Genomic DNA, 15,868 nt, shown 5'->3' on the forward strand with positions numbered 1-15,868 from the left:
GAATTTGCTGATTCCCTTGGAATTCCATTTTTGGAAACCAGTGCTAAGAACGCAACGAATGTAGAACAGTCTTTCATGACGATGGCAGCTGAGATTAAAAAGCGAATGGGTCCTGGAGCAACAGCTGGTGGTGCAGAGAAGTCCAATGTGAAAATTCAGAGCACTCCAGTCAAGCAGTCAGGTGGAGGTTGCTGCTAAAATTTGCCTCCGTCCTTCTCTCACAGCAATGAATTTGCAATCTGAACCCAAGTGAAAAAAAATTGCCTGAATTGTACTGTATGTAGCTGCACTACAACAGATTCTTACCGTCTCCACAAAGGTCAGAGATTGTAAATGGTCAATACTGACTTTTTTTTTATTCCCTTGACTCAAGACAGCTAACTTCATTTTCAGAACTGTTTTAAACCTTTGTGTGCTGGTTTATAAAATAATGTGTGTAATCCTTGTTGCTTTCCTGATACCAGACTGTTTCCCGTGGTTGGTTAGAATATATTTTGTTTTGATGTTTATATTGGCATGTTTAGATGTCAGGTTTAGTCTTCTGAAGATGAAGTTCAGCCATTTTGTATCAAACAGCACAACCAGTGTCTGTCACTTTCCATGCATAAAGTTTAGTGAGATGTTATATGTAAGATCTGATTTGCTAGTTCTTCCTTGTAGAGTTATAAACGGAAAGATTACACTATCTGATTAATAGTTTCTTCATACTCTGCATATAATTTGTGGCTGCAGAATATTGTAATTTGTTGCACACTATGTAACAAAACAACTGAAGATATGTTTAATAAATATTGTACTTATTGGAAGTAATATCAAACTGTATGGTGATAAGTATTGTTTTAATTCTTATGGTTAAAGGGAAATAGAGCCTTGCATTATACTCAAAACAGCCATTTGTGTGTGCAACCAGGGCACTATAGACCTATCTTAGAGCAGCATCCAATATGCTTTCCAGATAATATACCCAGTATATGACCTAGGGTGGCTTCTGTGTTATGTAGGGATTTAACCAAGCTAAGTGGTTCCGGGAGACTAAGTTGTATGGAAAACAAGTTTAGAATGTATGCTACCCATTCTATTATCCTCTGCTCCTTCTCTAAAACCATTTGAAATGGCTTTATCAATCAACATTTTGTTCTGTGGTAGAGGTGGAAAGCAGCACACCTTTCTTAATTGGCAAGTGATCAGACTAAATTCTGTATGTGCTGATACTGTTTCTTCCATGCTCTGAGTCACATGTCAAACTATTTTATCCTCCACAATTACATAATTTAGGTTGGAGGAGAGTTAAAGCATTAAAGTAGAAACAGGAAATTTACTATTGATTGTCCTAATTTTAGGAATTATATCCCTAAAAATTAACTAAAAACACAAATGCTAGGTGGGAATGATAAATGAGAAAAATGTATTTATTTCAGTGGAATTTTGCACATGTGAAATTTTGTTAAATAGGACCTTAAAGGTCCTAAGATTTGTTTTTATTGTGGGAAACAAAGACCTTTTGCTAACAATGACATTTTGAGGTGACAGAAGTCAAAGATTGGGGTTGAAATAGCAGCCAAAACATTCTCTACTTAGACACTTGGGATGTGGCTGTTGGCAACACGTTTTATGGTGGGATCTTTAATCCAGTGATAAAATTTAAACTAAAAACAAGCCAAAAATGATAGGTTTCTTTATTTTCACTAAACAGGCAACTGAAATACATGGTACAAAAATAAGTGGTAAGATTATTGTAAAATGAAATGGACAGAATAAATATTCAATTTAATTTTTCCATCTATGAGAATTTCACAATAAAATCATAGTTTTACTTTGTATTATAGATGTGCTTGTTGGATCTATTCATCCTCGTATAAGGCAACTGAAAATCCCTCAAGTTTTACCAATAATTTTTTGGTAAAGTTTTGTTTTTTGTTTTTTTAGTGCTTCAAAGGTTTGGTTTTTGCCTTAATGATACAGTATAAAGGGGGAAAGAATAAAGAAACTTTATTCTAAAGTAGATGAATGCTACAAATGTTAGTGTGATGCTCTTCAAACTGGCAGCTTATTGGTGAGTTAATAAGAACGAACATTACATGAATTTAAGATGTAAGCATATTTACATACTTATTTAGCTTTGAAAATCTAGTGTTCTTTCCCCCATGGCAGTCAAGACTGGGGCTTACCGCAAAATGTTTCAGCATGCTTCCCTATTTGCTTTTTCGTGTAGGACAATAAATGCAGTTCTGAAAAAAATATACAAACACTTCAAGCTACTATGGGCTTTAATAACTTGTTCCTTAATAAGGGGAATTCCCACTTGTCATATTTTAATGTCCCTGGCTGCCATGAATTAGCATATGTAAGTGAAGTGTCCTAAGCCTGAGGGGGTCGCAATCTCTGGGAAATCCTAGTAGAATGATAGGCACTCTGGTCTGAGCAGGAACTTCCTGTTCTTTGAAATTTCCTTTAGTATTAGTATATGTGTTGCCATTGCAGCGTACTTGACCTCATCCCTTATGTCCCACTGAAGCTTCAAAATAGCCCTGTATTGATATTGTCTCCTATTTGCAGATGAACCTAGCCGTGGAACTGCAACCCGAACCCAGATCTTAGTACTACGTACACTTCCCTGTGGACTTCGATTCTATTTATGTATAGGGACTACTAGCAGCCTTTACTACCGGTAAACTTGGGATCTCATAACTACTGTTAGGTCTGTATAAGCCACTGCTGTCCTTAAGGCGAATGTGCACCAACCACAGTGCAATTGGCCGGCCTGGCTGTCTGCTTCTAACCCCGTCACGTCTGCTCTTGGACTTGCTGCTGGCAGCATCTTCCTAGGCTAAAACCATTTCAGCCAACGTTTTAAGGGTGATCTTAAACTCCTTCCAGCACTGCTAAAGATAGAATTACAGCTGTGTTAAAAAAAAAAAAATTACAGCTGTGTTTAGACCTCTTCCATGGCATTCATAGCTAGGTCCAGAGTACCCTCAGTCACACCTTATTTCAAAGGAGATAAAAATATCTTAGATCATTTCTGAGTAAAGTAATTAGTTTCTTGGGATAAAATACTCCCAAAATTCCTGTCTGTTGAAACTGGTAATTATTAGGCTGGATGAGAACAGAATGGTATATTCAGCATTCACTTGCTATAACATTGGCCAAGTTTGTTTCCCTAGGGTTGTCATCTTTGTGGGCTCCTTTTTTTTTTTTTTTTTTTTAAATACAAACAGGTCTATCAAATACTAGCAAATATAAATGGGTTTAACACCTTAGGGCTGTCCTGTAATAGTAGAAAGGCATGTACCAATTTATAGCCACATCAAAGAGAAGGTGAAATAGATCAATTTAAGAACAGAGGCCATTATACATTTTTAAAGCATTTGTAGGTTTTTAAGAATATTTTATGCATGTAATTATTTGCTCTGGAGGTGTTTTGTTTTGTCCTTTTTAAATCTCACAATGGAACCAAGATTAATATGGAGGTGGCAGAATCAAAACACATAGTTGAATTCTGATCATGTCCTTGCTCCATGCCCTTGCTCATTGGTAAATCATACCATAGCAGTAGGCACTTGAAATAGTGCATTTTATGTAGTTTACTTTTGTAGTTAATTTTTAAATATTAGAATTTAACAGCAACTTTTCCCAGTGACAATAAAGTCAGATTTTAAAGCAGAAGTCACATTTAATAATAGGACTTGAAATGCATATGGAAGTAGATGAGATGGTGGTAGGATTACATACATGGCCTCAAAACTAAAGTCCTAAACTTTTAAAGAAGGTAATTTTGTATTAAATGTTTTGTTCTAAGGGGACGTCTGCTCATGAGAATAACGGTTCCAAAGTCACCTTCTTTAGGTTCAAGATGACTTGTTCATTTTTCTTTATAAACATGAGATCTTCCTTAAGAATGAACCCTCCTCAAATGAGAATCTGGAAGGAGTCTGACAAAAGATAAAGTGTGAAGAATCCTTTTCTGAAGTCTTAACATTTTGCTTTCGAAAGCTACAGAACTGATGGTTATATATTTTTTCTTATCAAGGTACATGTCACTCCCAAGCCATGAAGAATTTCCCTTTTTTCCTTCACTACCTACAGCCTTAGTTTCTGTAGTTAACCAGGCTGCATGACCCTATCTATGCCCTTCTCCCTGATCTTGTACTACTCTTCTAAGGGAGAGTAGGAATACACGGTGGTGTCGCTCTAGAGGTAATTTTGTATTAAATGTTTTAAGGTGTGGATAATCAGGCCACAGTCCTGCAGAAGCTCAGTGACAGTTCCCTAAGTCCCTGACATTAGTTAGGCAGGCAGATGGAGCCCTACTGAACCCCAAAGATAACCCCCAAGATGTCCTAACAGCCAAAAATAATTCGTTTAGAACTATTAATTTGGAGATTTAAAGTCTCTTCTAAAACTTTGAAGAGGGATTTATAAACCTAAGTTAATTTTATAAAAAGACCCCAAGTTCTTGGCCAATGATTCTTCCCCATCCCCTACCCCCCAAGTTTCTTCGGTCTTCTGGTATACCGGAGAATACCAAGTATTTGGTACCTTCTCTCTCCTGTGAACCTTCTTCAAAGGCTCTCAGCAGGGACTATTTTAAGAGCTCTGGTCTTTTTAAATGGATTGGGGCGGGGTGGAGCAGTGAAAGACCTGTAAATAAGCTTTATCAGCCTTGTTTGATCAAAAACTGCAAAACTACAAGCTTTTATAGAGAAGCACCAAAAGGAAAACCTCAGTTTGGAAGGATTCATTTTAAATAAAGAAAAGTAACTCAACAGCCTTTACACTTCAGGGACTAGAAAGGTATTTTAAAGCTAGTACATTACAGTTAAGTTTACCCCTTGATTTCAGTGTTAAATGGCTCTTACAAGGGCTTCCTGAAAGTTTCCCACCGCCAGATTTTAGTCGACAGGTTACATATCTGCTTGAGATGCCTGAAAGAGAAAGAGAAACTTTTTTAACAAGCAGAATGCTGGGCGCCTGGGTGGCTCAGTGGGTTAAGCCGCTGCCTTCGGCTCAGGTCATGATCTCAGAGTCCTGGGATCGAGTCCCACATCGGGCTCTCTGCTCAGCAGGGAGCCTGCTTCCTTCTCTCTCTCTCTGCCTGCCTCTCAGTGTACTTGTAATTTCTCTCTGTCAAATAAATAAATCTTTAAAAAAAAAAAAAAAAAAAAAAAACAAGCAGAATGCTGCAGAGGAAGAAATGACAATCACTGTATTTATTTTAGAATTAAAATGACTCTTACTCAAATTTCTGAGGCAAGTACAGGGACTCCCTTGTCTTGACATACTTTGATTTTATCCTTTATGTTCTCTTGGCTACAGTGAACCTAGAAAGTCTGTGAATTAAGTACCACTTTTTTTTGGCTGTGGGAGAGAAGTTTCAGAAAAAGTGTGGTCCAGTTGTGGAATCATATAGAATGTTAGGCAGTGGCGATCCCACACTGGGCACCAACCCCTCTTCCCTATCATTCCCTGTTCAACTTTCCCAAAGATCTAAAGAAAGATGTTAAGTCTCTAAGGCAGGTTACATCCCGCCTATCCCCCTAGCCCTTTTTGGGCGTTGGCAGGGATCACTGTTGGGAAGGGAGGGAGGGGGACCTATCAGTAACAGTCTCTGTGGGCACTTGGTGCTGTCCAGTTGCTTGAAGATTGAGCACCAAAGGAGCTGGGCAGGAAGAGCCTACAGAACAGGCAGCCTGACAGTGGCCCTATACTGGAGAAGCTTACATAATCCAGTTTAGGGATAGAGGAGTTTTGCAACTGTTGTCTTGAAGGGGTAGGGACTGCCACAAAAGTGCAAGCATGGGGCACCCTAGTCCTCAAGCAGGCAGCAAGGGTGAAAGGAAGTCATGGAAGGCACCAGTGAGCCCCCTCACCACAGGAAGACACCCAACCTTCTTCCTGGCAATGATAGCATCTTCCTTTTTCAGTGTCAGGGTCCCCTCCTAGCATCTCATTTACTTAAATAACTTGGTTCAGCAAGCTTCTAAGAAACAGCCAACTGTTTGATGAGCTCTGTATCCTAATTGGGCACTGGGGTCTGAGGACAGATTTTCTTCTCTTGAGCTGCCTACTTACCAGGCTCATCCCCTTTACACTCGTGCTCTTGGGTGCCACTGGCGTGTTGTCAGGAATAAGGGTGCAGCCAGCTAGCATGTCCAGAGAAGCTAAGATAGCATCATACAGGCGATCTGCGTGGCTCTCCAGCTCACTGGGCTGCTTCGAGATCCTCCCGAGGACATCCTTTAACACTAACAAATGAGGTTCAAAGCAATTAGGCCAAAAAACCCTCCCAAAACAAAAACACAACATGTAATTACATTTTCTAAAGAATCACAGAAGGCTACAGCATTTTACTCAGAATAGGAACAGGGCCATAGTTTCAGGATGTCTACGCTTTATAACAGTGACTCCAGGGACTGCTGCTGACTGGAGGATCTATGTTGACTTCTGACTGGAGCGGAGAAGTTTCACTGGCTCCACTCTGGATTTACATAATTCACAAACAGGCACATAAGCATGGTTCTCTGGTGACTGGTATTATCTGGCTTTTAGAGTTAAGCACAAGGCACACCCAGATCGTATGAGGCAGACTTACATAAAACAAGATGCCAAGATCAGGACACTAGGCCCTGCTATCAGGTCCTAACAGCTTCTGTTGGCTGGGGAACTGGTACTTAACATGTATACAGCTAGCCTAGTAATGTATTCGGGAACGCTTGTGAACCCTTTTTCGTGGGTCCTCAAGGAAGACACTTCAAAAGAAAATGATCTGAAAGCAGGCTGACAAGAGGTTAGTGAAGCCAAGATTTCCTCCAACAGGCCAAGTGTTCATCTGCGGAAGGGATGGACTAAGTTCAGAGTGCATCACACACAGCAGGCTGGCTTTTCTCTAAAAAACCTTATTTCCTTTGTTAAACACAGAGGCTGCCTTAGCTTCCTGAGCCTTTATCAGCTATGTTAACACTCCCTCCAGTTTCCTGCTACAGCTGCAGCATCTGCCAGCAGCGGAAGGGAAAGGGGAAGCTGCCTATCTACAGAGGATGCAGCACGAGGAGGAACCAGCGCATGCTGCGGTGAAATCAGCCTCTACGGAGGCCAGAGCAGTGCCGTGTCGTGCAGGTGGCCTGCGGGCAGCAGCTGTTCACCACTCCACAGTCACCAGATCTTTTTCCTTAGTGTGGAATTCAGAGACCCTTTATTTTTGTTCTGAACTTTTATTTTAGGATGTTAGAATATTTAGTTGGGGCCAAGTAAAAGGAAAGCTGGGAGTGAGAATGCAATCTTTCCCAGCCAGGCTTTTGTGTTTTAATTGAATACAGACATACAGGAGATAGTCAAAGACGCCTACATCTAGCTGGAGCAACTCTGAAGGTCAAGGGGAATGTGTGGTCTTCACACAACCAGTTTCTGGTTAGTCGTAGCAGAGGATGGGAGGGGCAATGTGTCCATCTCAAAGAGCCTGAGTACATATCTGAAAATCACAGGAACCCTAAATGCCTCTTATTTTGAGACAAGGGAAAGGGGGATGTTCTTTTTCCAGATTAAGCACTGAGAAGTATTATTGGGTTGGTTTTTGAATGAAGGTCAAAGAACCTGTAGCTTTTAAAAGGCCTATTGTTATAAGCAGCCTCTGGGCAGAGTTTCCTACTATGGAGCTCTCTCCCTTCCTGCTCAGGCCCCCACACCTCCAGACAGGGCACAGCACCAGGGCAGTCAGCATCAAGGGGGCTTGAGGCAGGCTGTCCCTGCTTGTGTGTTCCAAGGCAGGTTCACAACTGAGATGAGTAATAACACCATCCATCTCAGGCTGACTAATATGTCAACTGCTGCAGCACAGTGTCCGGGCACGGCTTTCAGGAGGACAAGTAGCACAGGAGCCTGAAGGACTGTTTCTGCCCCAATAAAACCCCAAAACCCTAGCGAAGGAACCAAAACAAAGAACTCCCATAATTCACACTGGGTAACTGCCCTGCTGAAAAGTCCTTCAGTGGCTCAAACCCCTCTGCCTGTTCACAGTTCTCAACCCTGGTCATCCATCTTCCCAGGGGATATCCCAGGGGATACAACATCTGGAGGGAGGTAGAGCTGTCCCTACTGGAAAGGAGGTGGAGGTACCATTGACATCTAATGGGTGGAGGCCAGGGATGTTGCTAAACTTCTGCACTGTGTAGGGCCACCCTCCTCACACAGCTTGATTCGGCCCCAAATGCGGATACCACCCAGGCTGAGAAACTGCTCTAGGTCACCTCACTCGCAGGCACCCATCTGGTCGGGTAAGCGCCACCTCACCGCCTCCCAAGCCCACAGGTCTGGCCCAGCTTTGCTTCTGTGGTTTGTTTCCAGCAGAAGCCCCACCTCACTCCAAACTGAGGCATAATATAAAGGGGATCTTTAGCTCTTGCTTTTTAGTCTTACGGGAAATCAGGGGTTGCTTTTGGCAATCTATCAGTTCTTTGCTTTAGCCTAGCATTTTCCGAGTTCATCCTCCATGTCCCATCTGTCCACAGCAAGGGCAACACCAATCATAAATCCTTGAACCCTGCACGCTTAGGTGTACTCTCAAAGTCTGATTTTACATTTTCCTAAATTGGTAAGCCACCCCACAAAATGAACTCGAGACTGTCCCCTCTCATCAGCGCACTTCTTCCTTCAGCCCATTCCCTTAGAATGGACTGCTCTCAAATACAGAAACGGATACTTCCTCAGAGCAGAATGCCAGAGAGCAGATAGCCAGAGAGGGGTTCAGCCTGTGCTGGGAAAGGAGGGGAACCCCTGAGGGCCCCCTACTGTGAACATCCTATTAAAGAACCAAGGGTGACTGGATGAAAACCAGCATTCCCATGCAGGTCAGTATTAGGAGAAGGTGAAAGTGTCCTCCTCGCAGGCTCGACTCTGCTTACCTTTAGGTGACCGGCTTTCTGGGCTGCAGGGACAGTGATGAGGTGAGGGCTGGCAGGCAGCCATCAGTATCTAAGGTAGTGGGTGCCAGGGGGGTGGGGGGAGGGTGGTGCTCTTGCACTGCTGGATCCTTACCAGTGACCCTTAGGCCCCTGGACCTGCTGCTGAGAGGGAGTGAGAGCCGGCTCGATTCAAAACTTCAAGCATCTCACCTGGGGTGTTATCCAACAGGCACTGAAGAAGAATCTCCCCCTTCTGTAAGACACTCTCTGTCAGGGACTGGTGTTCATCTATATCTTTCTTGAATTGCTTAAAGCATATCAGAAAAGAAAGAAGTTTTGTTACTATCGTTTGATAAAACTTACTCAAAATGATCCTTTGTGGAGTAGTAGCTCAGTTCCCCTCTAACCTGAAGACAAACCCACCCAATCATCACAATTCCCCAAGTAAGCAGTGCATTAGTTTAACTTCACCTACTATGAGCCCAAAGGAAATACTCCATCCTTCTTTCCGTTTACAGTCGGACAAAATAAGAGTTTTCTTCTCCCCAACAGAGCCTGGTTCATGAACAGCTTGGGAGTCCAGGTTTCTTTCTGTCATATCTCATGGAGTTTTCTTTAAACTCACGAGGCTACAGGATTCTCAAAACACTTCTATTCTAACGAACCTAGTAAGACCCACAAGAGAGGGACCCCCACCCACTTCTTCCCTCAGTGACCTACTCTGTGCGGACCTTGGGCCTCAGGAAAGCTGTGAGTCTCCTAAACAGCTGATTTGTTTTCCCCTTGTGGGTACCAAGCCTTGTAGTTGTTTTTGACGTTCCTCTAGCTGCTAAGATGTGTAAAGTCAAATCCATGACGACCTTTAGTACAGGGTACAGAACTTGGTGGTTCACATTCTGGAATTAGAACCTTAATCTTAGGGGCGCCTGGGTGGCTCAGTGGGTTAAAGCCTCTGCCTTCGGCTCAGGTCATGATCCCAGGGTCTTGGGATCGAGCGCCACATCAGGCTCGCGGCTCAACAGGGAGCCTGATTCCTCCTCTCTCTCTCCGCCTGCCTCTCTGCCTACTTGAGATCTGCCAAATAAATAAATAGAATCTTTAAAAAAAAATCTTAATCTTAGATTTAACTATATTCCTATCTTTAGTTTTCTGCTGCCCTAATACCTGTACTTATTATTTTATTCTTTAGTATTTTCTGTAGTTTATATGCTGCCATAAACCCACTGTGTTTATGGGACACAAAGTTCATGAGATGAAGTCAGAGTTGACAATATGTGAGCACACAGAGAGACATGCTTATATGAGCTATCATCTCAGCAGGGGTCGAGTTAGCTCTCCCACACACATGCGGCATGCACCAATCTGTGTGGGGAAGGGGCCGACAGCAGTCCCACTTTGTGACACAGCTGTGTGGGTGACACACAAGAGGGCTAGTCTTAATAACCTGTGAGGATAACGCCCAGCTCAGATCTCAGTTCTACCCACAAAGCAAGAAAGCTGCTCTGGCTAGCCTGCACGATGATGGGGAGAAGGACAGAGTGAGGGATGAAATGGAGGGACTGGACTTGTTCTACTTGGCACCTGCTTTGATAGGGATGAAGCTCAGACACTGGGCCCACACTTCTGAGCAACTTTCAGGCAGCTTCCTCTCTCCCCACAGCAGTACTGTCCCCGAGCCCCGAAGGAGTGGGCCCTGCTCAGCTCTGCACACACATTCGGAAGCTACACATGGAGGACCCTGTCCCACCCAACCTTCTCTTTCCTCAAGCATACTCTGGGCAAGGAACTCCAGGCAATCTCTCCACAAAGCAGTAAACAGCACTGCTCCCACTAAAGTACAAAAGCTGGCCCATTCAGGGAAGTCCCTGCCCTCACATTTTAGTTGGTGCCAGGCTCGCTCTGTTGCCAGGGTGTGAGGGGGATGTTGGGGTGTGCTGCTCTGCTAAGGTGCCTCTAAAGGCAATTGATAAGGTGACAGAAATCCAAAGAACTGTCTCAAAAAACCCTTTCTAGACTAGTCTCACAGGCTCAGACCCCACACACTACCTGTGCTCCTTCAAAAGAGGTTAGAAATGCTTGGCCAACCAAACATGCTAGAGGTCTGTGGGTAGTTCAGTCAAGATTAATGTTATACTTAGGGTAATTGTACAATTTATCATACATCTCAGAACACTTCTGAAAATGAAGGGGGACCTACTGACAACTATTCCAGAACAGCAGGCACACACTATCACACCAAACACCTACTCTAAAGTCAAATTAACCAGAACTCATAATTAAAGAGATTTAAAAAATAACAAAACCTTAATGAAAAAGAGGCAAAAACAAAAACAAAAACAAAAAAAACCCAAACACCCCCCCAACCCAAAGCCAAATACACCGAGAAGCAGGTTCCAATTAGGGCTGTCCAACAGAACTTTCCATGATGATGGAAATGTACCATCTACACCGTTCAGTACAGTAGCCACTAGACAAATATGATGCCTGGACACTTAGAATGTAGCTAGTATAACTGGAAAATAGGAATCTTTAATTTTACTTAATTTAAATAGCCATATGTGACTAGTGACTCGTAGTAGTGCAGTTCTACATTTAACCCCGAGACATCTGCAAAATTACATGGCAAATTCCCTTAAGTAGATCTGATTGAGGATCAATATATTTTCTCCAAACTCTGCTTGGCCTGGGAAATCGCTCCTACATTTTGGTTTTTCAGCAGTAAAAATCTGAAAAGGGCCTCTAATTAAATTTCAGGTAAAACAGTCAATTGTGCCATCACATACCGGGTATCAGTTATTTGAGCTTTTACTTTGTAATCAAGTACTTAGCCACCACTCTGGTGAGTGAACAGCCAGAAGCCAGGACCACATATTACCCGGTAAAGCTGCAGAGAAGACTTGAGACCTGTAAGATTGGGCTTAGATGGAATCAAGTGGTCGGTAACATCCGCTACGTTATACAGCCAGCGGATCAGCTCTTCCAGCTGACAGCAGAATGTCTGTGTAGACAAAAGAACACAAGTTTGGTGTTACTGACCAAACTGCAGTTTATGTGTTCAAGCCAGGGGATTCTGGGAGACAGACTGTGTACCCTTCCTGAACATTCCCTCCCTCCCCTCCTTGAGGAGCTCTCTTCCCTCCTTCCCTGCCTGTCCCCACCCCATAACTCCAGACCTCCGTGAAGGCAATATGGTTTCGGTCTCCCCTCAGCCTTTGTGACACCAAACATGACAGGCTGAGAGAAGCCTGCCCTGCACGAGGGGAGAACAGGATCCAGCCCAGAGCAGGCACCCCTGACATGCGAACCAATTCTTGGGTGAGCACCACTGCTAACTTTCTGTCCCTGAGGAAAACAAAATAAAGGACTATAATCATGACAAACTGGAACCCATGGCAGGAAACAAGTGAATCAAAACTGTGTGTCCCTGTTTTGCATTTGCCTCAAAGACTGCCTTCAGTATTTTACCACAGAAGAGGCACATGCTAACATTTGTCCTTCCTGCTTCCCAGGACAAACAGAATCATACATGGACATCACGGGGCTGATTCAAGCCCTCAAATGCTAGGAAATGTCTATTGTGCTGGCCCTGGGTCTCGCCACCCAGCCTACTACTGCGTGTGTGCAGTGTCTGTGTGCTCACCCAGGGCCTGAGGCCACGCATGGACTGTGTGTGTGCGGAGAGACACGTTCCCGAATATCCTTGTGTCAGGGACTATGCAAAGCCCTTGGCATGAATTATTTCATGTGATCCACACATCATCCCGAAGAGGCAAGGCTCCACACTTCACAAATGAGCAAACTCAAAAGACTGAGCCAAAATTCCAAATAATGGCAGTGCCATGATTCAAATTCAGATCTGCCTCATGCTGGTGACCCCGTTCCACAGACTGTGAATTCCCCCTCCAGACAGGCCCCAGTCGACGAGAGGTCTGGTGACCAAGATGGCCAGGACACAGTGTCTCCAGAACTTCAACTCAGCGGTTCCACCACTTTATCAAACTAAAGCTCTCAGAAGACCTACAGAAAGAAAACCATTTACCTTGGTTCAGTTCAGTATTTCCTAAGGGCACGTGAGCACGGATGTTTCTTGTGCAGAGTACCTCTCAATCCTCAAGGTCGAGAGCCCCAGGAAGCAGCCTGGAGTGGTGGTTAAGTCAGGCTCCCGCCTCGGGTGGGCAGCTTACCTAACCCTTCACTGCCTTTTCTCCACATGTGAAACGACCACCACAGTCCTTACTGGGCCCAGTTGTGAGAATCCACTAAGAGAAGGCACAGCACGGTGCCCAGCCCGTAAGAAGTGCTCCAGGTTACTATGTTTGATTCCACGCACTGGCAGAACACACACCTCTAGGCAAAGCCCCTTGAGCGTTGTTTACCTTCACACACTGCATGAGCGATTCTTTTCCCTGCTCTCCCTTCCCGAGAGGCTGCCCTGTAGCATCTGGGTCCAAGCACGCGCACTGGTCCCACACAGCTGGCAAGGAAGAGTGTGCTCTCAGCAGTCCGGAGACCCCCAGCGCCTGGCTGCTCCCCAGACTGCCGTCCCCTCCAGGGCCCCTTGCCTGGACGAAGGAGTGCAGCAAACAGTGGTTCTGGCCCTCGGGGCCCCTGGGCCCTCTGAAGACAGTCCCCGAAGGAAGCTGGCTTTGGCTCGAGTCTGATGGGAGAGAAGCTGGCCTATCACTGTCTGACGGATCCAGGGAGGTCTGCCCTTTGGCAGCCCCGGTGGGCAGGGTCACCAAGGTAGGAATGGAACCTAGATGTGAAATCAAACTAGAAACCTGCGTCAGCCGAGTGGGCAGGGCAAGATACTCGTCATCACTTTCTAACTCCTCTTCTGATTTCCATCTGGACTCTGTGCAGGCAGGGTGCCAGGCACCACGGCTGGCCCCCTTCTCTCTCTCCGTCCTAGGCAAGGACCACCCTCTGTCCCATGTCTTCAGCTGGGGAGATCCCACCTCAAGGTGCCTGCCCACGGGGAGCCAGTCCTTCACACCCCTCAGGGCTGGCTCTCTGCTCTCCCAAGGAGCGTCCCTACGGCCTGGAGCTCTGGGCGTAGATGCGAGTTGGTTACAAGATGCCAGTCCCAGGCTGCCCTGCTTCTGGGGTACTCCAGAGGGCGACCGCATAAGGCTTGGCTCTCTGGGCCTAGAGAATGGCAGGAAAGCCTCTGCTGATGGGCAATTCTGGGAGCCATTAGTGGGGGACTTCAGGGTACTTGCTGGGGAAACAGAAAAGCTATCCAGGTCTACACCTGAGTCCTGCAGGACAGGGTCAGCCAGCGTATGGCTGTCAAGGTGCTTTGGGTGCTGAGGCTTGGGCCTAAGCGGGTATGTATAGTCCAGCAGATCTTCATACTCTTTATTCGGGTTCCAGAGCGGGGAGTGGCGGTCGGGGGAAGGAGGCAGGGAGTCTGGCAGCACACAGGCCCAGTACTCGGCCTGGAAGGAGAGGCGCCTCCTGCCCAGCCCCAGAGCATCAACCCCAGAAGATGGGGGCTGTGGTGACCACTGGAGCCCCGGCCCCACCACAGAGGGGGTCAGCGGGGGGACGACCAGCTGCAGAGAGGAGGAGACCTTGGCAATGGAGCAACCTGGAGGCTCTGCCTTCTCTCGGTGACCCTGGAGACTACCGAGGGAGGAGGCAGAGACGCTGCAGCTGGAGAACTGAGGAGCAGGGGCAGCTTGGCTTGCCAGCGGCCTCCACCTTGGTGGGAAAGGGAAACCTGAGTAGTGGGGCTGCTGGCTGAGGTCTAGCGCTCGCGGCGACTCAACCGGGGATGAGTCATCTTCGCTATCGGCATCGTGTCCTGAGCAAAGGCCTGTAACTCTGGGAACACTGAGAGCCTGAGGTAGATCCTCTGAGGCAGAAAGCCTGGTCTCCTCCATCTGCAATGAGAAGAGGGAAGAAAAAGCACTCAGGTGAAAATAAGCAAACCAAGCGTCTTTCTCAGAGGAGAGCTGTGGAATTTTCCTTGGGGACCCAGATGATATTCAGGAGAACTCTCGCAAGCAGTCTGCCATCTGATGCGAGAACTGGACAGCATGTGGCAAGTGGCCAGCATGGAAGCTCTGCGTGCTCTGGGAAGCCAACTGTGGTCCCCAAACCACTCCTACCCTCCAGTCTTCATGCAAGCAGACAGCAGGCACAGCTCACGCGGCTGTCATGCTGGGGCACACCACCTAACCGTGGAGAAGCGTGTCCTGGGCAGCAGAAACCCCTGCCCTGAGATACATCCACACCCAACAGGCAGGAGACCCACCAGCCCCACCTGCTCAGCTCATGCCTCTTATAAACGAACACAGTGAGTCCCTCATCTCAGCCTCTTCAACTCTGAGTTTCCAGTCTGTTTGATGAAGAACTTGCCCCTGAGGAAGGTAGGACAACCCAATGGCTAGGGGCGTGGGCTTTGGAACCAGAAAGACTTATGCAAACCCAACTGCCACGTTCCGGACGGAGGACTCTGGGCTTCCCTTCCCTGGTCTGTCAAATGGCGATAGTAATAGTACACCTTCCTACTGGAAGAGATTATGCTGAGTGAAATAAGTCAAGCAGAGAGAGTCAAGTATTATATGGCTTCACTTATTTGTAGAGCATAACAAATAACATGGAGGACATAGGGAGATGGAGAGGAGAAGGGAGTTGAGGGAAATTGGAAGGGGAGGTAAACCATGAGAGACTATAGACTCTGAAAAACAACCTGAGGGTTCTGAAGGGGCGGGGGGTGGGAGGTTGGGGGAGCCAAGTGATGGGTATTGTGGAGGGCACATATTGCATGGAGCACTGGGTGTGGTGCAAAAACAATGAATTCTATTATGCTGAAAAGAAATTTTTTTAAAAAGGGGGAAAAAAAGTACCCCTTCCTCAGGACACGAGGATTAAAGGAACTCAGGTGTGAGAAGCACAGGGTAAGAGCTCAATGAACAACAGGTACCACAATAATAAGTCCATTTGTAGTAAGCTCATGAAAC

General features: G+C 45.7%; 2 protein-coding genes across 4 annotated transcripts in view; one reads left to right on the forward strand and one right to left on the reverse strand.

The window, feature by feature from the left end:
- RAB1A (RAB1A, member RAS oncogene family) overlaps positions 1–1,825 on the forward strand; it is a 30,510-nt gene extending 28,685 nt beyond the window's left edge. The window contains exon 6 of the mRNA XM_059405966.1: positions 1–1,825. Coding sequence (XP_059261949.1) covers positions 1–198 — 198 coding nt within the window. The 3' untranslated portion in view covers positions 199–1,825.
- Positions 1,659–15,868, reverse strand: part of CEP68 (centrosomal protein 68) — a 27,026-nt gene continuing 12,816 nt past the window's right edge. For 2 of the 3 annotated variants that reach the window (XM_059405965.1, XM_059405963.1), the window contains exons 3-7: positions 13,274–14,785; positions 11,773–11,895; positions 9,108–9,204; positions 6,073–6,245; positions 1,659–4,925 (exon numbers count right to left, since the gene is read on the reverse strand). In XM_059405965.1, the coding sequence (XP_059261948.1) occupies positions 4,905–4,925; positions 6,073–6,245; positions 9,108–9,204; positions 11,773–11,895; positions 13,274–14,785 (1,926 nt within the window). In that variant the 3' untranslated portion in view covers positions 1,659–4,904. The remainder of the gene's footprint in view (positions 4,926–6,072; positions 6,246–9,107; positions 9,205–11,772; positions 11,896–13,273; positions 14,786–15,868) is intronic. The other variant, XM_059405964.1, reaches the window with a different exon arrangement.

The sequence above is a fragment of the Mustela nigripes genome, chromosome 7, assembly GCF_022355385.1.
Source record: "Mustela nigripes isolate SB6536 chromosome 7, MUSNIG.SB6536, whole genome shotgun sequence".
Classification (NCBI taxonomy): domain Eukaryota; kingdom Metazoa; phylum Chordata; class Mammalia; order Carnivora; family Mustelidae; genus Mustela; species Mustela nigripes.